The sequence below is a fragment of the Plectrocnemia conspersa genome, unplaced genomic scaffold (assembly GCF_051122295.1).
Source record: "Plectrocnemia conspersa isolate PC_06_02 unplaced genomic scaffold, ASM5112229v1 ptg000006l, whole genome shotgun sequence".
Classification (NCBI taxonomy): Eukaryota; Metazoa; Arthropoda; class Insecta; order Trichoptera; family Polycentropodidae; genus Plectrocnemia; species Plectrocnemia conspersa.
The window spans coordinates 5,577,389-5,602,026 of NW_028277170.1; the positions used below are offsets into that span (position 1 = coordinate 5,577,389).

At 28.5% G+C, this 24,638-nt stretch overlaps 2 protein-coding genes across 27 annotated transcripts in view; one reads left to right on the plus strand and one right to left on the minus strand.

Moving 5' to 3' along the window:
• LOC148234084 (coiled-coil domain-containing protein AGAP005037) overlaps window positions 1-24,638 on the plus strand; it is a 278,647-nt gene that overhangs the window by 179,124 nt on the left and 74,885 nt on the right. For all 26 annotated transcript variants that reach the window (XR_015809854.1, XR_015809853.1, XM_088187296.1 and 23 more), the window contains one exon: window positions 585-653. Coding sequence is in view for 24 of the 26 variants with exons in the window: in XM_088187296.1 (XP_088043422.1) it covers window positions 585-653 (69 nt within the window). In the remaining 2 variants the exon portion in view is untranslated. The remainder of the gene's footprint in view (window positions 1-584; window positions 654-24,638) is intronic.
• The window catches only part of b6 (pentraxin-related protein b6), a 31,392-nt gene continuing 7,413 nt past the window's right edge, over window positions 660-24,638 (minus strand). Inside the window, exons 2-9 of the mRNA XM_088187323.1 lie at window positions 19,509-19,654; window positions 18,667-18,932; window positions 18,309-18,429; window positions 14,612-14,705; window positions 14,389-14,491; window positions 2,803-3,327; window positions 1,663-1,823; window positions 660-1,075 (exon numbers count right to left, since the gene is read on the minus strand). Coding sequence (XP_088043449.1) covers window positions 902-1,075; window positions 1,663-1,823; window positions 2,803-3,327; window positions 14,389-14,491; window positions 14,612-14,705; window positions 18,309-18,429; window positions 18,667-18,932; window positions 19,509-19,630 — 1,566 coding nt within the window. The 5' untranslated portion in view covers window positions 19,631-19,654 and the 3' untranslated portion in view covers window positions 660-901. The remainder of the gene's footprint in view (window positions 1,076-1,662; window positions 1,824-2,802; window positions 3,328-14,388; window positions 14,492-14,611; window positions 14,706-18,308; window positions 18,430-18,666; window positions 18,933-19,508; window positions 19,655-24,638) is intronic.

The window sequence follows — 24,638 nt, forward strand, 5'->3', positions numbered from 1 at the left end:
CGCTATTCCGTCCTTTATAATCTATTTAATAGTATAATTTAACATTTTTTGCGAATCTTTTATGATATAATATGTGTATGAATATGTCTGAGTTGATGTATTGTAGATTCATGGCCATCATAATGTAAATCATAGTGGTTAGATTTGTTATAAAAATTAAATAATAATAAATTGAATATAAAACTTTAAAGCTCTTATTTTACAGCAAAAAATGTATTGCTTCTAACGTTGCATATTTTAATAAATTTAATTATTTGATGAGAAAAATGCATATGGCACAATTATGTTTGTAGCAATATGTTGCATTGCTATTTTTCTTATCTACTTCGATGAAACAATTATTACCTGCCGTATAGTTAAATTATGATTTCATCGAAATCATTATATATTTTTCTCGCCGATACTTTTGCTTTGTGCCGATATAACGATCTTCCATGGACTAGAATATATGCCCTTGTTTAAAAATATATTTTTTTCTCATGTATTTATTAAAAGTCGATCTAGGTGATGCACCCAATATGTTCATCGGAATATATACCTCAATGAATAAATAATAATGAACGTCTGTTTTTTTAATTCCCCAGGATCAAAGCTACTTCAGCGAGCCAGAGTTTGATTCCGACTATCATCATCAACATATTCACAAAAGCAAGGTAAAAATATTTTTTTAATATTTTTATTATTCTAAAATTACAGTAACATTACAATGTCGTTAATAAATAAATGCGTAAATTACATATGTAGTACAATAATAAACCGATAAAATGAATAGACAGAGACACACATGTTATTATTAATAATCAACAATATTTCAAGATTGACTCTCGGTAAAAAATAAAATTAATCATTACAAGTTCTATATTAAAAGTAATGTGAGTTGTTCATGTTTTGTTCTATATTTCTAAAATGATTTGCACACTGGGACTGACGGGTAGTAGTATGCTCCGTTGAACAGATTCTTTGGAGAATGTCTCCAACTTAAAACTAACGCTTTTTGGAAAGGTTCTGGAGCACATCCATTGCAGAGGTCCATTACGGCTCTCACCTCAGCTTCGGCAGGCTCCCGTTCATCGACCTGAAATTAATGAATTGATAATGTATTTTTGCGTCTTATTTATACAAAAGACTTTCATTTCATCAAATTAATTGATGATATTATCATAATTCATATCTGAATTTAAAATTATGAAAATCTTTCCTGTCCGATTGTCGATTATAATTTATTATTTTTAACTTTTAATTAACAATTGTAAGTGATATTAATAATGAGCCCTTAAATTTTGCGCATTAAAAATAAATATTAGTTGCTCATAATGCCAGTGTATTAAATGCAATGTAGTATATTATTCACTGTATTGTATTTTAATTATTCAGTGTCATATTACTTAATTTTTCCGATGCTTAGAGAAAACACAGAAGAAAATATGGTTACATTTTATATTTTGGAATGTAATTTTAATCCTCTTTTATGCACTGACCCGATGCATATTCATAGCGCTCTTTGATTTTTATTTTTACATTTTGAAAATGAAGCATGCCGGTGTAAAACTGGTGTAGATTATTTTTTATACACTTTTAATCGTTTCAAAGGCACGTCTCCACTAATAGAATTACTGGAAAGGGTTTTTATACTACATTATTAATATTGCCATATTAACATACCTTTTCCTTTTGAATATTCTGCACTGGAATGTTTTCTCCTAGGCCAGCCAGACCATTCAATAGCGACTGTTCAAAGGTTTCTCCACCCAAAAGAGAATCGTCGACTATTGAACCATCAGACAAAGCGACCAATCCCCTCTTTGATTGTTTTTTCGCTTGTGCTAAAAAAAACACAACATTATTTAATATTTATTTTAAATCTCAATAGAATATGATATATTAGTTGTGCATTTATACATGATTAAATCATAGAAAATTACGCGGATAAATTGATACAAATTTTACATAGACCTAACAATTATTGATATAAGTAACTAATTAAAATATATCTATTATATCTTTAAGTTTATAAATATGTTCATTATTATATTTTTAACAGCACTTATATATTTTATTATATTTAACTAAACTAAAATATATCAATAAACTGTAAAATATACTAGCTTAAATGGTGCCATATCCATACATATGACTGTATTACTATAGAGTACACGATAAAACAGTGTAACAGTCCGCTTACAACGTAGTTGAACTTTTAAGCACTTTAGAATATATTGTGAAAGGTGGAAGTCAAAAAAAACGTGATAGAAAAAAATATATTTAACATAAGTGCATCTAAATGCAAATAAAAAAATCATTTAAATAACTCAATGTTTTAGATTAAATTTATTTAGAAGAATCTGTACTTTTATTATTTTATAATTTTAATATATAATTGCATTTTTAAGGCATATACTTTATGATTGGATTATAATTTAAGTGTTTCTAAAAAACAGCCTATAAATTAAATTCCTATTTGGTGCATCTAAAAGTAACTACAATTGCATCCTAATGCAATAAGAAAAATCGTGTGATTAGCTTTCAATGTTTGCGATTAAATTTATTTAGAAGAATCTTTACTTTTATTTTTTTAATTACCTCAGTGCAATGTTATATTATAGATTTGAAATTAATTGTTAATAAAAAAAGCCTCAATTAACTCAAAAAATCAATTTATCGATAGAAATATAATACCTGATATTTTATTAAACAAACATTTTCTTTTGCTAAATATTTTTAGTAGCAACTTTTACTACTAAAAATTTTCTATACTTAAAATTAAAATAAATTTGAATCATTTCAAAATATTTCAATACTCACGAATTACTTCAAGATCCTTTTCAGGATTGTCTCTCTTATTGCGCAACACTTCATCGCTCCTCCTGAACCTATCTCCGAAAGGTCCGTCGTAGAATTGCACGTTGCCCGGATTTGATAATTGTCCAAATTGTCCAAGAGAACCTCCAAATTGTTGAGGCTGTTGGGCGACCGGTCCTCTGGAGTTAAACAGCTGCTCCGATATTATCCTTCCAGGACCGAACTGTCCGTTTACAAACTGCTGATTAATTTGCAGTCCGTTTGAAAGTTGGGCCGGAATATTTTGAGGGCGGTTTCCTAAATTCAACTCGAGCATTGGCGTTAATTGTCCTCCGACAAAAACAGAGTTTCCCGGTCCTGCGATCGACTGGGGAGGTGGGGGAGGTGGAATACTCAAAGGCAGGGGGGATCCGTCGTGCGCAAAGTGGTGTACGTGGTGATGCTTATGATCCTTGTGAGCCTTTCCGGCGGTCAAAGCTACGTGATACAGTTGAAGCATTGTAAACTCTCCTAGCATTCCATCAATACCTGAATAATTAAAATATATATTATTAATTCATATTATTTTATAACATATATTAATTCCTATGCATTATTTTTTGAGAAAAAAATATTATAAATATATAGAGAAGGTGTTGTTTAAATTATCATATTGTACGTATTTACAATCAATATTAAAAGCAAATTACTTAGTTAAAATAAATCACCGAATTTAATTTACATATTATTGTACGATGAGATAGGGTGTTTGAAATAATTTCATCTACTGGCCGAGTTGTAATTAAATCTATTTTGGCATATATTGTGCGATTATAATGGATCGATAAGAGTATACATGTTCGAGTTAATGCATTTTGAACCGGATGACACCTTCATAGGTGTATACTCCGGAGTTTAATTTGAAACTATCGCTAACCGTGATTAGTCAAAGAGTGGCCAAATTATTAATCACCTTTATATTATATATTACTTGACACTTGTTGAAAAGTTTTCATTGCTTTTCAAAAGCTCATTAAAATATGAGTATCACATACATGTTTTATTATAATTACAATAAATGCTTATGGGCAGAAAAATATTACATATTAAACTCTATTACAAATATTGATTTGTATCTGTAATATAAGATGTAGTGAATATTATACAATTATAATTTCGATCGACTATTGTAGATTTTTCTTATCTCATAGGTAAATATCGCGATGAATAATTTAAATAGAATCGAGATCGTGCGTTGTAACAACTATTGAAAATAAGCTGTAATTATAGTTATTCATTATTAAAATATAAATATGAAGCACTTAAAACGTAGATGTTATTCTAGCAACTTGATATAAATAATAAATTAATTTTAGAAGCAACACCTTAGCATGTGTAATAAAATTTATAAGTGAATAAATAAAAAAACATATGCCATATTTAGAACAAATTAAAAAAATATATTTATTTATACGACAATATAATTTTTTTAACATAGAAACACCTACAACTAAATAAAAAATTAAAGTGTAATATCAAAGGATATTTAAATTAATTGGATTAAATTGTACGAACTCTCGTTTCGAGATGTTTATTTTAAAGACCATTGTTATTATTTGATTTTTGTGAAAAATTTGGTACAGGGTTGGGTTCTAAATCATATATTCGAATTATTCGCCCGATTTTTAACTACAGTAGCGTACAAAAAAACGTATCACCTCATATATAATATGAATTTAAAAGCGCATTATAGTTTAAATATATTTTTTTTTCAACTATTTAAAGTTTTTTGAAGTATTATGTCAGCTTCTGCAAAAAGGTGTTCTCATGGTGGTGCCCTATTTTATCAAAGAAGCACATTTTTGTACATCATATTCCGACTGACTTTATCACATGATTCAGATTCTCACGCCTGTAAATTATTTGACTAAAAGCTTTTCGACCGCTTGGTGACTTGCTGATTTAATCCCTTAATAGGGCGGTATAGTTGATAATTTCTAAAGGGCATGTTATTATTTCAAACTAAAAACAAATATTAAATCTGTAATATTTTGTTATTTTGTATTTTCAAATTTACTTTCTAAATATATTTAATGAAATACGTTAATGATTTATTTTATAGCATAGAAGAATACAATTTTCTTGAGTTTATTTAGATATTTTTTACTGATAAATACACCATTAAATATGACATATGTCAGGCTAAAAAAATTAATATCATATCTCAAGGGTGTTTCTGTCAAGTGTCATTTAAATGTACATATTGCAGATTATTGATCAATATTTAATCACAGCCGAGTCTTATATAATATTACTGTACATACATGAAACCGATTTCATTAGTGCCTTATTGTTTTCAGTAATTGATGTAATGTATATTGTGGCGTTAAATTCACAGAATAATTGATCCAATATCTCAAAACGGATAATTAAATAGGTGTAATTCACTTTTCAAGAATAGATAAAAACTTATATTTTTCTCTTACTCTATAAAAAAGATTTCGAAAATTGTTGTCTATGATTAACAATATTGATTTGATGCTGTTTTTTTCTATATATATGATACAAAAATAGCATTGTTTGCTCATGTCTAATTTGTGATTTACTTTGAGCAAAGATTTGATCGTGTCAATCATTATTGGCATGAGAGCTTCTAAATGGATCACGAACACTTTATTTGATTGGTATGCATGTTGAGAAAATGTCTATAGAATACGAGACTCGAATCTTTGTAATAGGTAATTGTATAAAGACGAGTACTGGTTGATTGTACAAAGAGTGTCGGATGCCATATATGCATAAACGTTTGAATCACACTGCTTCCTGCAATTCAACAAGATTTCCATTGACACGAGCTAACTCGATATAGCAACCAACTATATGTATATAATATACATATAGTTGCCTTTGAACGTAAACAAATTCCTGTACTTCGCGCTTTAACATTTATGTGCTCTGCATTTAGCTTGCAAATTCATATTTAATATCTTCATTCAATAATGTAAAGAATATCTGTGCTATACATTAGAGAAAAATATCTAAAAAGCTGGGTTTGACTTGATAACAAGATTGGAACAGCGAATTTTTAAAATCTTGAATAAATAAAAACTTTGAAGGGTGAGGTATCGCTGAATTTAAATGCGTTTCTCATAAAAATATTTATGGCAGACGTTGTTTATATGTAAATAGAATGCATAATTCACTTTTATAAATAGGGGTGAATTTTGTGAATTATCTAAGATCAGAAAATTATGATGATCAGATCGAAAATATGTTTTAGTGGAGAAGCGAGACTCTTCGATTCAAGGACTTTTTAATCCGCCCCAAAAATAGTTTGTGAATAAATTTCCGTTAAAGGGTTTTATTTATTCTCTAAAATTGGCGTTTTTTGTGTTCCTAATTGAGCGGACGGAATTAAATTGTTTAAAAATAAAATTAAAACGAGACGCGTGTGGATGTTTTGTCACGTGCTCTATTCAGTTGATCGGTTTGCTTCCGGATGTTCCAGGCTCGTTTTGTCAGGACACGCCACGCCCCCTACCTTCCGCGTGCGCATTGCCCTCCACCCTTACATGATCGATATAGTCCAACGCCTAAAACGGACCTTTCACCGGATGTTTTAACGTATTCCGCCCGTCGTAATAGACATTAACATTATTCAATTTAAAATTTGTACAAGGACTATAGAAAAAAAATCTGAAATTTGCAATATGCCACTTTGTCATTTTATATAAAAAATCGATCTTAATTAATTTAATGCTGCATAATAGACAAAAAAAATGTCAAGGGCTGCATTTTAAATTTAATATTACTACTACATTACTTGCCTTTACTAATGACTAATAAGTTATTTTTCGTAATAGTTGTTGTTGAGGCGTAAGATTTTTTTCATATCTTTATTTTTTTACACTTTCTTAGTTAAATATAGTCGTCTTTTCAGTTGAAAATTTTAATATAATATTATTAATTTATTTTTTCACAATATTGTTGTGGGTAGCATGCGGCCCACAGGCTACAAGTTGAACCCCTGCTATAAACGATAGATGAATTTAAATCTAGACTCATCCCCAGACTAAACACATTTTGAAATAAAATCCCTTTTGCCAAAGGAAGAGTAACAGCCGTATAAGTTAAATTGAAAAATGTTTGTGATATATGTATTTATATATAATATTTTTAAATATGTTTCTCTATTCAAAAACATCACCTTTCTCTCATATTAAAATATGTGATACTAATGAAAATACTATTCAATGTAAATCGATAATGCCTTTGCGAAAATTAAATTATTGTGGTCATATTTAATTTCATCCTAGTATGAAGAACGATGTTGTATATATTATATATATCATATAGAGGATAACGTGCTGCAATTTCGTGAAATGCTTTTATGCTGTGATCGTAGTTAATTGATATCTCACCAAACTTCAACTGGGATTTGTGGTTTGTTGTACGATTGAAATATACCACTACGAGCGGTTAATGCAATTTCTACGGATCTGTTGATCCAATTGCATAAGCATAACGAGCGAATCGTGACAGACCGCGTCAATGTGTCAGTATGCACGAAAGCCCTGACTTTTGAGCCTCATATTCAAAATGGGGAGGTTAATCGTCAGTCGAGACAGACCAATTGATTTCAGCTCGGTGACGGACGCTCATATTACATCTACATGTTTTGATGTATTTGTCTAGTACATACTTGATGTTATTATATTGGTTGTATAGTATCTGGTTTTATAATAAATTTCGCTTCAAATAGAGCTGTTGAATAACATATGGAAATGGTGGAACTACTCGTAAACTAAACAATACTTTTAATGAGGATAATGGTGAAGTGCTTATTTTCAGTTGTTAACGAGCAACTGATATCTTTATATCAACAATTCTATATGTTGTGTAAAAGTTCTAATCCACTAAAAACAAATATGAAAATAAAATAAAATTGACCGCCGAAACGATTCGTATCTTTATCGCATTGTAACTTAAAAGTAGATTACTGTAGCGATTTGTTATTAGAAGTCCGTTTTATTTTTTCAAGTCTGTAGTCTCGTAAAGCATGTTTGTTTTCAATGAAGTCTAGTATACAGTGACTTTTTGGCAACTTAATGCTTACGATGAACGAAACATTGTATAGCGAATATATTATGCATGGCTTGCTTTAAATATAAGATGAAACCCATATAACGCCTTAACATCGCTGAAGCACCATCAGTGACAACGGACAATTAGGTACTCAAAGGATTTGTTTTAATTATACAATAATTCCTGGCAATTTCTTACTTCCTTTGTATATCGTGCGTATGTTCTGAGTTGACTCAAATAATACGTTTTTCACTTCAATTTGTTCAAAGGAATTTTATTCATATCAGACCCTAGCTTGTTTAGTGTACGTACTATTAGTTTTCGCTAATAGTATGCGATTTTCCTGATTTAGCAACTAAATATCGTTTGTTATAATTTTATTTAGATGTTGTTAAGATATGTTTTGCCTATTTAAATGCTTAAATATAATTTTTATCATTGAACTTAATTTAAATGTTCATTTAGTTTTAATTGCTCCATTTAATACTACTCAAACACATTTACAATGTCTTGTATGTAGGTGGCTAAATTAAGCTGTACTATTATATATTGTATATATTGTCATAATATTATTTGAAAAATATTACATTGTTTGCTAGTGTTTTTTTAACATTGCTTTAATAAAAAGTGGGTCAGAAATCAAATTGACTCATTGTAGTTAATAATAAAATACAATTATTTTTCGCAGATATACAATGTTAAAGCTTGGTAACATTGCAATTAAAAATATGATAAATTTATTACGTGTACGAATAGTTTTTTTTAATTTTCTTCTGCTATCTTTTATTCTTCCACCGCTCTCATATTTACATTCCCTGCCCTCCTCCAGCGCCCCCCGAGGGGCGACACCACCCACTCTAAGTATCACTGGTCTGTTCAAGCTATTTTTACATTGAAGGGTTAAATTTGATCTCACTAATTAAACTGCAACTAAAATGTACGAATTTGTGTAAAATATGATTTGGTTAATAAATGAAATTTAATCTGACAAACAGTACATCATTATATAATATGTTCCGCTGTAAAATAAATACTCTAATAACGCAAACTTTAAGCATGGCTTTATATACATTTTAAATGCTTATGTAGTGATAAATTATGTTGTATAAAGCTCTTCAATCTCCGATTTTTTTAAGAGAGCCTAATTATGAAGCATTACTCTAGTATCCAATCAAAATGATTTTTTATTAATTTGTTTATAACGACATTGTAATAAATGGTTTACTGTTACTTTATTTACCGAATATTCCACACAATTGAAGCGATGTTTTATAACCGTGTGCTACAGATCTTTAACTATCAAACATTAATCGCACCGTACCATTATTGCATATTGCAGCAAATAATTGAAAGGTGCAGCATTATTTTGATTTAGAATAATGCTGCACCGTAAAAGTCTTTAGCAAAGTACAGTATTACTATGTCTGTCGAGGTTAAGTGCAACGTAAAGGCGGTACTCGTTTCTCGTATTTGCGGCACTAAGTAGTTCTGAAGTTTATTATGTGTTTTCAATTAAATATCTAAGCCCTAGGCGTGAACGCAGTTTTCCGCGCTAGGGGTAGCATCGCCGACTTTAAATGCGGTAAGGGTGGCAAATGAAATAATAAAAAATTGGTTTGCATCGCAGTGAATTGTGTAGTAGTAAATTACACGTCGCTCTTTGCTTGTTTAATAAATTGCTCGTAATTTTCCGCGCTAGCTTTAACTAAAGTTTTTTTAACCTTTTTTCAAAAACATTAATCGGTTATTTATTCCAAACGTACATGTTTATAAAAAAACAATTTTGTCTCAGTTAATTATTTTAATAATTAAATATCTGCATTTAACAAGTTTTGGTTATAAATTTATTTGTTTTAAAACTTAAATAAAATGTTTTTATTAAATTTTATTTAATGAAAAGTTAATGGCCTTCACAGAATTTAAAGTTAATGTACTTTTTATATGAGGTTATATGCTTGGCTTTTTGAAGTCTGGCACTAATAATTACCGGAACATTTCCGGGTACGTTTTAAGCTTGCTTTTAAAAATGAGTGTGGTAAGCTGTTATAAGTTTAATGTCCCTCTATAGGAGGCTTAGGAAATTAACGGCCCGCGAGCCGGATTTGGCCCGCTACTTACGTTCTAATTAACTGGAATAAATGTTGTAGTAGTAAAAATAATTCATAAGCAATATACTACTTGCAATTAAATAACATTGAATTATACAGCAGGAAGTATTGTGTGTATTTATTGTATTTAATTCGCTCTAAGGAGCCGAATCACAGAAAATTGACCAGTTTATATATTTTTTTCATAGCCAGGTTAGATACTATGGTTTATGTAATGTAATTCAAAACCTAAAAAATTATAAGATATTTTTTTAAAACGAAATGATCATTTCTTAAAACTTGTGTGATATATTTTTTATTGTCAGTAAACATGACATACCCTAATATTTTTACCAAAGCGTTATAAACATAACAGCAGTTCACTTATGATTTGGTTATAAATAATAACGCAAATTTGACTTTATACTGCGTCTATTAAATAAAAGAGACCATGAAAATAAAGATGATATCAAATGGTTATTTTGTAGAACATGCTATATTAGTCAAAATTTCGAAAGTTTGAGATCATTTTCAGTTGATCTTAATTTCATATATTAATAATACTTAAGTAAATATTAAAATGTATACAATAATCCCAAAATAAATGATGTTATTTTTAAATTTAAGTATTAATAGTCAGTCGTGCTTTGGCCGTTGATAACAGAGTAAAGCTTATATGTTGGTGCACATCTGAACTCCACATTAGGATACTTTAAAACAAATTTTATTAAGTGCACAATTTATACGAAATTGCATACTATTTTTATTAAATCTTTCGTTGTAACCTGACAGGCGTAAGCCCAATGCGTTACAACGGGCAAATCTGTACCAACTGAGCAAGTCAATCAGACATAATGAATATCTGCAATTAAGTATTAACCACTAAACTAAAAGTCTTGGTGCCATCTATGTTAATAATTATAAATGATTATATGCTATACAATTTATAATCAATAGATGTCATTGCAGCTGGGGCCAATTTTTTTTTAATAATTGCGCATTTTTATAATAAAAATTTGAGTGGCGCTGCCGGGGTTGGAACCCGGATCTTCAGAGTTATTAGTCAGAGATGTTACGGAATACGCTGAATTTTTAATAAAACATACGGTCACTAAATAAACATTTGTGAAATAGTAGGTGATTTTTTTGTAATTAATATATAAATATCACATAAGGTACAATTTTTCTCGCGATTTTACAGTAATTTTAATGTGTTATAACGTTATGAAATTGTTATGATAAATACGATTTAATTTATATTGTGGTAGCTAAAATTTAATTTTAAATTATGAAAAATATTTTGATTAACACACTATAGTTATTACAATATGGTAAATATTTTAGTTACCAATAAATGGTTGTGTATGTTCAGTTTGCATCTAGTTTGTATTAAATCCATTATAATATGTTAAACAACGTGTTTGTTAAAACACATCTATAGAAACATTGATACTATTCTAATTTTGAGTATGCATATTATGTAATTATAGTTTTAGATATTTGATGTACAATATTAATAACGGTTGATCGAACGTAATAAATACATTTACATGAACGCACTAGCTATCAAAGCTAATTACTTTAACCGATTTTTTTCGTTGATGTGGAAACAAGTAAATTTAGCGAGTTTTAATACACTGATTTGATTAAAATGTGTATGCCGTATTATTCATTTTACGAAAAAATTTGATTAATACATTAAATATGATATATATTAAAATAACTTTATAAGTGTTTCAGGTTAAATGTGAACTCTATAGTTGATATTATTTAACAAAATTAAGCCAGATATAAAAATAAAACTCTATCGCAGTTAGCTGCTAGACTTTCGTTAGGATTATCTTAGTTTGCAAAAGCTCTAGTTGTTAAAACAACATTTAAACGTAGCGCATATTAATCTTTTTATTATCATTTCTAACTCTTCTATCTATCATATTTTAATTTCTTATTATTGTTTGCAATGAGAAGGTCACATTATTTTACACTATTTTCCAAAGACGGATAAATAAAATACTTTCACGTGAGGTATGCGTGCATTTTTGTAGCGTTAATATTTTTTACTTTTTTACTCATATCGCTTTTTTTAGTGACTATATATATTCATAAATATATAATCAAAAATTCAAATTAAAGAAAGTTTTTTTCAACATTAACTATACTGTGCTTTAAAAATATGACAATAGATTGAATTAAACATATTATTGTGGAAGATATTCTAAAAACAAATACGTAGTAATTTATTAATTTATCTAAAGAAGTATATTTTTTAAAAACGATTAAATTTAGAATCGTCACTATGATAATAGAATTTTAAAATACTTCAATTTTCTAAATTTCGAGCATAATTTTTTATAGCTTAAGTAAAATGGCAGATCGCCAATGACGTCTTATGAACCTATTACAAATTCAATTTTAAGTAATGATGTTATCATCTGACAATTGCAGAAGTATATAGCATGGTTTATTAATCACATTTAAGCTCGGCTAAATTTCCCTAATTTATTAAACAAAATTAATTTTTCCCGTATTCGCTATGGACGTCCACTTCGTGGAAGTGCCTTTAATGTATAACACACATATATAATCATTAGTACTGCGCACAACTTTCATCATAAATTCGTGTATTTGATTCATGAACAGATTCACACAAATTTCACCGGCGCTAAGGTCTTAGAATGCGATTCAATGCCGCTGGACAACGCGCAAACGGACATTACTCAAATATTATACTTCTAGAAACGTGCTTAATAAAGACACTTCTAGAAACAGTGTATATACATTCACAGATCCTTTAGAGTAAAAGCGAGACCTGGTAAGACAATAAAATCAATGGTATTAAATAAAATTTCATTATTTCACAGATGCTTTGAAAGCTTTTCCATTATCAAGTTCGGTTATTATTTTAAAATGGTATAAAATAAATTTGATAAAAAATGTTGAATGTTGCCAGATTATTTATTCGCTCCTGATTTGATGTCAAACATAAGAATTATTTTTTTGTCTAAAACTATTTGTTACGAATTTTCGGGAAAACTTAATAAACGTGACGTAAAAGTTACGGAACATTCGTGACCATGGCCTGTGGATCAAGGCCGAAATATATAAATGTAAGTGTAAATCGCGATAAATCCCGAGATTCCAAAAATATATCTGGTTTGGATACTGCTCCAATTAAGTGACCCTATTCTGACGTAATAAACACATGTAGTTTATGATGGATAGAAAGGACAAACATACAGTACTATTTTTAGATACTTCAATCAAATGCATATTCACAGAATACCGTATATATATATTCTATGGCACTTGTAAAAATGGTACCGCAAAATGTGTACCGACTGGAATATATGTTTAGTTGTATAATGACGTTTCGATTGTCTGTCAAAACCATACTGACCTGGAAATGTACATCAATCTAAATGGAAAAGGTTAGATGGTATATTCTGCGGTGCTTTCTATGTGCTATTGAATATTTTGATATTTAATCTATATCGTTTGACTCGTATTTCTGAATGTAGCTGACAGGAATCACGGATTCGCTTTTATAAAGTATTTTTGCAGTACATATGTTGAATCTAGCAACTGATTGACATACGTGTAATCGAAGTAAAATATTTTATTTATTTTTTTATTAAAATATCATTAGCATTGTAAAAATTAGCACTATTAAAATTCAGTAGTTTAATTTTTGGATCTTAGACACATAATCTTTATACGTATATCACACTAAATATTACTTGTGTTGATTTGTTTAGAAGTTGGAAGCATCTAATTGGACGAAGCTATTTAATTAAGGAGTTTCAGAGGTGCGTTTGCTCAGGCAACGAGAATATTGTTTAAGTGCTGTATGTGAAATTAAAATGTGTTTGTGTTAATACAAAAGCATAATTGGTTTAAATGCAGTACATAAAACCTTTTAGGCTAGACTGTTTTACTCTTGTCCGCTGGAACGCAATTTAATTATAACTAGGTATTGCTGTCCAACGTTTTTTTATAAAAGCAATTACAATAGTTTTTATGTACGTACAGTTACTCAGACTGCTTTGTAATTATGTAAGCATTATTAATTTTTCAAATAGCATTTAATAACATCCTGCTTTCTGAGAAAATGCTAAGAATATTACATCTGGTCCCACATATTCCTCAGGCTATTGTGTGTAATAAAAATAAACATCGTGGCAATACGTTGATGTATTGTAAATAAAATTATAAATAGCAAATAAAACTTTTAGATTGATTTAAAATACGGATTTCAATATATATAGAAAATTTATGTATTGTATATGATACGCGATTACTTGATCATAAAATGAACTTGGTTCACTGAGTTTTATGTTATAACTTAAGCGGAAATTCGTATGCTTATTTTTTTTATATATCTAGAAATATAGTGAATAAATCATACATAATATAGATATATGAAAATAATAAAACTCACCTCTACGTCCGCTTTTTGCGTCGACAAACACACCATTTTCCGCTTGAGTCTTATCTTGTCCAGTTATCGCAATTCCACCACCTTTGACCACATGACCCACGAGCTGTAAGAAATTTTGAAATCATTACAATTTAAAAATATTAATAAAAAAATCTATTCGCTGCTAGTATATAGTTAAAATGCGTGAAAAGCGCGAGCTGCGATTTGTAAAGCGTCAACTGACCCTGTTATAGAATCCTCTTCCGACTCTCTCTCCATCGACCCAAATTTGCCATTCTCCGGTCCTTCCGTTCCAAGATTGACACGAATGGTACCACCTTTCAAACAAAATTACATAAATATGTAAGTAAATGGTAAGGAAAAGAATCTAGCATCAGCTTATAAAATACATTGCAATTTTGAATATAGGTATTCATTAAATATTACATACAATAAAAATAATTAAATACGCATGTGCAAAATTGTTGATTTTTTTATATATATAAGCTATGAGTTTCAATACATAATAGCATAATTTATTTATTCGTAGTTAAAATTACGTTACTATAGATTCTAGAATCTATATTTAATAAAAAAACCACAAAGCATTTTTTACTAGAAATTATTTAATAAAAAACACAGATAATGAAAGCCCCTGTTTCTACCCGCTCCATCTGGTCAAGCAAAGGCTCTTATCCATCAACCCATTAGCAACCAGTAGTTTAAACATCCTGTAGGGTTTGCACAGTCGACTGTGCGCTCACGAAGTTATATACAACCATTTATTATCGTTACATACCAATTGATGGTTTACATTTAAAACAACACTCGCAAACTTATTTTATTTATAATGCAATACTTCTGACATTGAGTCAAATTTAGGTGGCACTCTATATGCGTTTCAAATGGTTTTGATTGCAGCGTTTGAGGTTTTTTAAAAAAAAATTGTAATAAAATGCTGTAACTTGAAGTTCATTCAAAGTTTATATCATATGCAATGCCACTGCAAACGCTTATATAACGTGTTTTCCAGTTACAGTTTAAATATTTCTCTAACTAAACGTGTATATAAATCTCTCTATTGCTTCTTGCATCCGTTTGATATGTACATAAACGCTCCTCGCATGTTGTAAGAGAAAATTTCATACAACGTATATTTACGAATGTAATTATTAAAATTCACTCGGAAAATACATGATGTTAGAAGCTATCAAATATTTACTGAAAATTCGATTTTTCAAAGGAATATAACATGCAATACATAGGTATTCAAACCATACATTAGCATATATTATTTAAACAAAACGAGTACTATTTCATACATAATGAATTTTACCCACGAGCTTCTTCATTTCAGTATAAAATTAATATGTTAAAAAAATTGAACAATTCGTGAATTTTATTGGTTTGTTTTTTTATAAAAAAATAAATACATATAAAATATAGATAGGTGACAGAAATGCTTTAGCACTATTTCTTTGTTGAAAGTTATATGGTAATTGCAAAATGAATGTCGTTTTTTATTCTCCCCCGCTCAATCACTACGATTACATGTTATATGCTTTGACTCAAAATATTTTGATAGCCCCCTTATTACGTCATCTGCATTTTTATTTTTTTTTAAATGAGCAAGGCCTGGAGAATAAGGTGGATAAAATTAAATAATCTAGCCAAGTTCATCGATCCTATTGAGAGTCAATTTTGTAGAAAAAAAATAACTTTGCAAGTCTGAATTGAAATTTTGATTGAATAACGTTATATGAGTGATTCTGTGATATTAACCAATTTTTTAAAAATATTAAGAAAAACTAAAGTTGGTAAAACCGGCAAATAAAAAAATATTTAATATAAAAAACTTAACGTTTTTAATTTCTAATTCGTTGTTTTCTTAAAAAAAATTATCGTTTTTGAATATTTTTTGTCAGTTTTTTTTATTAAATCTTTCTTAAAGATTTAATTAATAAACTGATAAATAATTTAAGCAATATAATATTATAAAAATCTAAAAATAAACGTATATAAATCTGTAAATTAATTTTTCATTCCCTGTAAAGTTGACTATTTACGTATTTAAAACTTACAATACCCATTTCTCATATTATACAATGAGTAAAAAGGCAACCAGATTTAGGATCCAAAAGCTCTCGTGATATCCGTTTTTTTATTTGTCCAAGTCGCGTGGAGCACATGCACGTTGTTTCCAAGCCTTCCCAAGTTTTTTAATGAATAGGACTAATTTAGTTTGAGTAGGTTTTGCTTTTGCTTCTGCAACCAGGACATCTTTGCTGGTATATATAGACATCCGGATTTATCTTTGTTGATATCGTAATTTTCTGTGATTTTTTAAAATATCTTTAACATATACAGATATCTAATAACACTTAAAAAATATTTTTAGTGGTCGTAGTTAACGTTTAAAAAAAATCATATAGCATACAATTTCGTATAGATTGTTTATTTTTTTATATTTCGGAATGTAGTGTGTAGATGTGCACTAACACAGATAAAATATAGTTCTAACTCATGTATTAATGGCTATCGCAAGACTATGAACGGTAATTTAAAAAAAAATACAAACATTTCGGGATTAAGATTATTATAATTACAATAACTCATTAAATTACCTGTTGGTACGTATAGTTATTTTAATGAGAGAAATTGTATTTTAACTAACATCATGATTACTTTTCAATTTATATTTAACAATCTTTATTAGCGTGGATATAAATTAAATCAACATTAGCTAAGCAATTAATTTATAAAAAATATTTACTGCGGTTTTTGTTCTATTTGTCAAATAAAACAATGTGATTATGTTTATAATACCTTAATTTTACATAACAGAAAATCGAATTAAAAATATATCAATCTAGGCTATTAAAATAAAAAAGTAATTTTTAATAATATTTTAATACAAATGGTCACATTTAATTATAATCGATTCTTACGAACTTGATGAAAGTGCAAATTAAATTCTTTGTTAAAAATATTCCTCTAATTTTTACCTTAAAATAACTTGTGTTATTTTTATTATATTTATCGGGGAATAAATTGTAAATTTTTATTAAAATTCAATTCAAAGTTTAAATACTTTTTACTTGTATTGTGAGAGTTTGCATAATGGCTTTCTGATTGAGGAAAACTCTTAATGTGTTTCTGCACGCGTTTTACTAATTCCTCATTGGTTTTTCTGGAGAAACCTTCCATTCTATATATAAAAATGTTGTTACATTGAGAGTACGGTCCACTATTCCTTTATATATTGTATATAAAATGTGTCTAAAAAAAATCTTTTGCATAATGAAATTTTTGCTTCTTTTGTATCTAAATAATATTTAAAACTGCAAGTCTTTTGCGTTCCCCAGTAATTTCTAGATCGCATTCTTCTCTTAGCACACTTCTGTGTAAAACCATTGGTCTGTAAGACTTCAAAACTTTTCTTCGCACATAGCACGCTTTTCAATTTTTACTAAAATTATTTTATTTTGAGTGGACTTGCCTCGCTTTTAAAATCCACAAACAATCAATATCATTAAGCAAATTAAATTACTAGTAAAAAAATTATGTTGTTATTTATAGATATGATTGTGTATTGATTCAAAATACTCTTTTTTTTAACAAAATGGACTCGCCCTATTTTTAAAATCAACGGCTCATATGTTACATTAAAAAAATAGGATTTTATGCAGGATTAACAAGAATATCGATCTAATAAACTGTAGCACAGCAACATACAACATATTGAACGTGTAGTGAAAATATTTTAATGTATTTAAAAACAGTTCATATTATTTTGACGTTTTAACATAAAAATGTGAATATGCATGTACAGATAACAATGACAACGAAAAAATAAAATATAAATATGTATGTTTTTGCGTTGATATCATTTAATCGCATTGCAATTATATTTTACAGATTAGATAACTAAATATACTTACGTGTTAGGTTTGAGTGGGTAGTTTAATCTATAGAATGTGTGTCCAGCTACCGACATGCTGTAATAACTAGCCCGTTCTGTGTTCGAAACCCACGATGAAATCTCTTTTGGTTGCTCGCCCACTGTAACACAAATAGGCTTATGCTTTACGGGATCTATGGGGCTTCTATGGAATACGTGGAATATCAATAAGAGTTTAGATTGCGAAACAATGCCTTTGGTCAAATAATTATCGACAGTTCACATTTAATGATATTGTGTCACAAGGTCGTATGATTAAATTGTAAGCAGATTAAGAGGCAAACTCTAAAATAACAATGCATACGATATTACGGTTAATTTAACATAAATATAATTACCAGCGTAATTGAATAGTGGATGATCTGTGGAATGGTTATGGAATTTGGTCCAAAGACATAGAGTGAACTCTTTGAGGTCCGGCATGTTTGCTTTATATTGGACGTATTGGTGTTGAAGATCTTGACTAAATCCCACTTTATGAAGTCCGCATTCGTCGTCTGGTTTTGGAACTAGCGTTCCAGAAGCTGCAGCTGGTATAAATTCGTGCTGGTAATGCGGCAAAGTTGGACTTTCGAACGACCCTAGATGGTTTATCCTTTCGAATCTAAAAATATAAAATATGCATGTATGAATGCAATATTAATTCGAGTCGACTTTAAATATATTTTAATTAGTTTTAGCTTGTTAAAACATCATTCAGAATAAGCGTAAAAAAAAGAGAAAAATATTTAAAGAGTATAATCCAAAACTTGAAGAGCCAAGCAAAATTTCCATTTTAAAGTTACGTATTGCTGACGATATCGAAAGCTTAAAGTTTTACTTTTCTCATCTGAGCTTTGATGCGTTATACATAATATACCGATAGATCAAATTTCTACTTCAAGAAAATTGCGTTCTTTATAAGGTTTATTATTATGTTATTCACCAGGAAGGCTATTGTACTATTATAATTAGTAGGATCTTATCATAAATGCAATGTCAACATTGGATTAGATTACTCTTGCTCCATAACTTACTAATTATGTTGTCGGTTCCATTTCAGTGCTTTCTTCCTCCTGAGCCCCGTGCCCGTTCATCATCAACACCTTTCTAGTTTAATTATACTCTTAACTAATTTGCCTTACCGCTGATGTGACGTGGTATTAAATAGAAAATTAAATGCGTCGAGCCGTGAACTCACTTGTCATTTAAGGGCTGCTGTGAGAAGGCGTTGCCATGGTAGCTGATTGAGACCGATTGAGATAAAGCGAAGGCGGCGAAAGATGACATGAACAAGCCTACCCACATTTTTTGGGCAACCATTTCGATTTGTGTCACAACAATTATCTATAAATATAGAAAAACATCAATAAAAATCAATATACAAGACAAATGGATACCCTATAAGAATTGTATTTATGGAAACAATACGTAGCATTCAAAATAAAAATACAATTTTTGTACGCTAATAAAAAAAATTATTAATATTCTTAATAAAATAGTAACTAAAATAGATGTATGCGTATTTATTAATGTAGTCAGAAAATTCTGATAAATGCACTGAGGCTTGAGATCATCTTTTTCTTAGCATGAGCCCTCTCAACTGCAATGGCGAGTGGGTTGTTTAACGCTTTATACAATTTGTAAAAGACATGCTTCCTTTTGAGTATTTGAGTATTAAAAAAACATTTTAGGTATACCCTATCACCCGTGTGGTCTCGTTTTATTTATCGTTTTAACTTAACGTTTTATTTATCGAACACATCGTAAATTTCATCATATAGAGTGGTAAGGGTTGCGTCCAAGTTGTCGCTCTTATAAACTCGTGTCTATTTATATTTCGCCAACATTCCAATTAATAAGTAAAAATTCACATTTTGAAACTCTTTCAGATCACATACATGAAAAATTCATTACTATTCTATTTTAAAACAGTATCCAAAATATGCGTATGAATTTATATTTTATATTTAATATTTATTTTAAAGAACATGTTAATAATTATTTTATAGAACTCAAAGCATTTATATGATATATTTTTTAAGCTTAAATATAAATAATAATTTTATACTTTGGCACATAAATAAATAGTATTCTATATATAAGTAAATCAGTATGATTATAATATTATCTAAACTGATATTATTAATGAAGCTCACATTTCATTTGTATTTTTCAACAATATTTTTGATATTCACAACTGTTAATTTTCGAAGTATTAGCATATGAATTACGAGAGGAATTGAATTGAAAGGTGAAAAACGCAGTATGGTGATTTTAAATTTCATGTGTGAATTGTACATTTGCTGAATGACAATTTGAAACTCGATGGTTGAAAAATCAAATTTAATTATGAGTCGATCATATGCAGCCTTTTAGTTTCCATTACTATGTGTCAAATTTTGTATTGCATTTTTAAATGAATTTTAATTCACATATTTTAGTAAACTGGATGTACATATATTTAAGAATTTAATATACAAGAAATGTACATATTAGTTAAATATAATATAATGTAAACTGCTAATTCAATAATGGCATTTTAAGCTTATTATTATTGCTAAGAAATCATTATCATCAATCAATGCTTTAAAATTAAAATTAATTGCTAAGGTAAGAGAGATGGTGTATATTAATTTCATTGCTATTTAAAAGTTGTATTTTACTATTTTCTGTTGTAAGGCACAAACGCTATTGTGTATTAAAAATATTAACAAATAATATAAAACTCTTTTGAAAGCTAATTTCTTCAAAGGCAATAATTTATAACGATGTGTCATTCTTAATTAGCGTCAATTGTTAAAGGTAATTAAATTACTTTTTTGATACAGCAAATCAATGCGAAATTTTTTATTCGTACATTTGGATAAAAATGCTCAAAGGCAAACTTGTAACCTAAAATATTAACAAAGGGTAAAAAATATTCACGTTATATAAACTCTCCGAGTTGGAGTGCAGTGAAAAAGTTTTAATTAATATCTGCAAAAATGTATCATAAACTTCTAAAAACGTTGTGAACCGCATTTTTTTTTAATTTTTTAGAATTCAATTTTGTAATATGGATGTGAACACGGCGATAAGAGTTAATTTTGCCTTTGGTATGCGAATATCATACTCCTCGGGGTGGAATTGAAAAATTTATTACAATATTCCAGGAAAAATATTTTTCGTTGTAGTGAATTACGTGATCGGAGTTCGTTATTATGATGTCTGGTCTGTATATGCACTCAATCAATTATTTTTCCTTTTCCTTTGCTTGATTTGTTTCGTGTTTTTCTTTTGCGATTTGAACTTAATGTACAACCAGAATTATTTTTTTGTATCGAATATATTTTATTTAACTAGTACTTCTACTATACTTTCAGTGAGCTGTTAATCAAATTTAGATGGACATCAATTGCATAATATCAACTAATATTATTCAATTAATTAATAACCAATATATCATAGTATTCAAAGAGAGAGATTAAAAATGTATTATTAACCATGCAGCTCTTCTATCAAAAATTAAGTTTTAATGGCGCATTGGAATGACGTGGCACTAATTAATAAATAATTGTGTAAAAGTTTTAGGAACAAATTAAACTTTAAAACCTTAAAGTATAATTTACAGCATTGCAGAATAATGTGGTTAAAATACGACCCAAATCAACAGTTTATAATTAATTTTGTATTGCTTTAGAAAAGTCAAATAAAACTTGTACCTTATTTTGTAGACAAATAAGTATTTCCGGTTTTTGTCGTTATACAACTACCCTTAACAGTGTGTTAATAAATTAATAATATTATTATAATCAACTTATTTTAATAACTGCACTTGTATATTAAACTATATCAATCAAAAAGCAAAAGCATACATGGTTCTGTGAAATTTTTATAATTTTTATTTTAAACAATAATGTAATAGGTAATCTGAAAATTTTAATGAAGCGAAAAAAGCACATTTAAATGTTTGATTCAACTTAAAATTTTATTTAAAATATAACAAAGCACCTTCTTCTACCTATTGATCATTTTTTATTGGCATTAGCATATTATGTTGAAGGCATTAATGCTAAAAATATTTCGATAACGCCCTATTCATATCGTTTGCATTGTGATGTTTTCTATCTAAGTAGTGTTGTGTCGGAATCAGCTGATCCATTTTATTTCGTATATTATTACATCTTCGCGACTTTATCGAGGCAACCATTTTATTTTTCAGGGTTGCTGTCTTATTTGTTTCTGATGCGGCAATAATTTATTCAATGCACATTCTACGCCAGTGATTTCAACACTTTATGTGTCTACGCCCTATATTTCAAAAATATATTTTTCCACCCCGTCGATTCAAAAAATATTTCAGACACCCTGTTAAATAGAAAAAATATGTTTTCCTTATAAACAAACGTAATTTACAAAATAGTAATAAGGTATATGTATATATGTTTATTAATAATGCAATGTATGAACTGATTATCAGTGCAAAGCTTATCAAATTATATCGTTGAAATAAATTCTCGGAATGCGATTGAATAGCAGCTAATGCAGAAAATCCAGTCCGCATAAATACGATGTTACGAATGGCAACAGTTCGCTCAACAAGATCTCTCAAAAATTATTCACTTTGATTCAATCAAAATTAAACAAAAATTTCAGTCTCAATAAGGTATCGCATAATAATTATAGCAAATAATCGTTTAACACAAAAAGCTGTCAATCCAAATATCTCATGTTCTGTGAACAATGCAAACTTTGTCATATCAAGATCTTGAAAGTGTTCAGTAAAAATAGCTTTGTTCACTTTAATATAAGTTCTAGTGAAGAAATCATTTTAAAAATGAAACTTGTCGAACATAATTTTAAGCAAAGATGCACTGCATGCTTTGTAAAGCATGCAGTGCATCTTCGGGTGCTTTATTTTTAGCTAAAGCTTGAATCAGTGTGCCCTAAGATTGAATATGAATTAAATGTAGTTATTTACCATTAAAAAATGTTAATTAAATAAAACAAAAATCATTAGCACGTAAACTATAAGGTCTGAATCGTAAACTACAGTTAAGCTCTTTCAAAAGCGAAATGCATTTACACAGATAACGGTCTTTGTTTGGCGACTTATAATGGGATTGTAGCTTTCGGAAGCCAATTTGCCAACTCACTAACGATATTGCCTGAATTAGCTAACAATAAAGAGCCTCCCAATTATTAATGTTGATGAATATATTATCAAGCACTTTAATATATCTTAAGTATAAAATAATTGGTTTTAACAATTGATAATTTTACTTATAAAGATTAAATAATTTTGCTTAAAAAATAACACTCTTACTATTGTATTCACTTATTACAATTCGCTTTTCTTTGGTTCTAACTAATTAGAATAAAGATTTTAACGCACTATGTTATATGTAATATGCATTTTAACCAACGCATTATTTATTCCAAGCTACTTTTAAATACACAAATAAATATACGCTAAAAAGTTAAAACGTATTTCAGTAAGCTCTATAATATTATTTTTGTCAACAAACTGTGGGGCTACTTTTATGTGCGCATATTATATATGCCCTATGGTATATTAAGGCTACATTTAAGTACGCAGAATAAATATTATAATGCAAATATCCGCTAATAAGTTAAAGCATATTCGAATAATCTATATTTAGTTTGTTAAATATTATTTATGTTTTTGTTACAGGTAAGTCTTTACAACTTTTTCAAGTGTATGTAAATATTATTTTATTACATGTATTCTATTTACTTTTTTTTTATAAATGAAAATTGATAAGCAACGATGAAGTATTGCTATTATACCCGAATTAAATATTGTTTTTAATATTTTTTTGCTGTTCAAAAGCAATATTCAATAATATGTAAAACGTTATAAAGTATAATGTATACTTAACGTTAATTAAATCACACTTTTAATTCATTACTTGTCACAATTCCCATCTGGGAATTGCAAAAGTTTCTACTCGGTGGACTTCACAAAAGTGTTTCGAAGCTTTTTAATTACGCACCGTTAAATTTGCATTGGCACTTCAGATGAATTAAAACAATTTTTTTAGCTTTAATTGATGAAAAATTATTTAATTATGATTTTGCTAAATTTAAATATTTTTAATTTATGATTAGGAAAAATAATTATCTAGTATAATTTATCTGATATTATGTTTTCAATTTGTGATTAGAAAATTAATACTTGAAATTGGCGATTTAATGACACTTCCATAATTATTTTTATATTACGAAAGTCATTGACGTCACAAATCCACCTACAAACAATGCCTTTATGTGATATAAATAAATTGTTTCTTTCTTAATTTTGATAAAAGCAAAATAAACATAATAT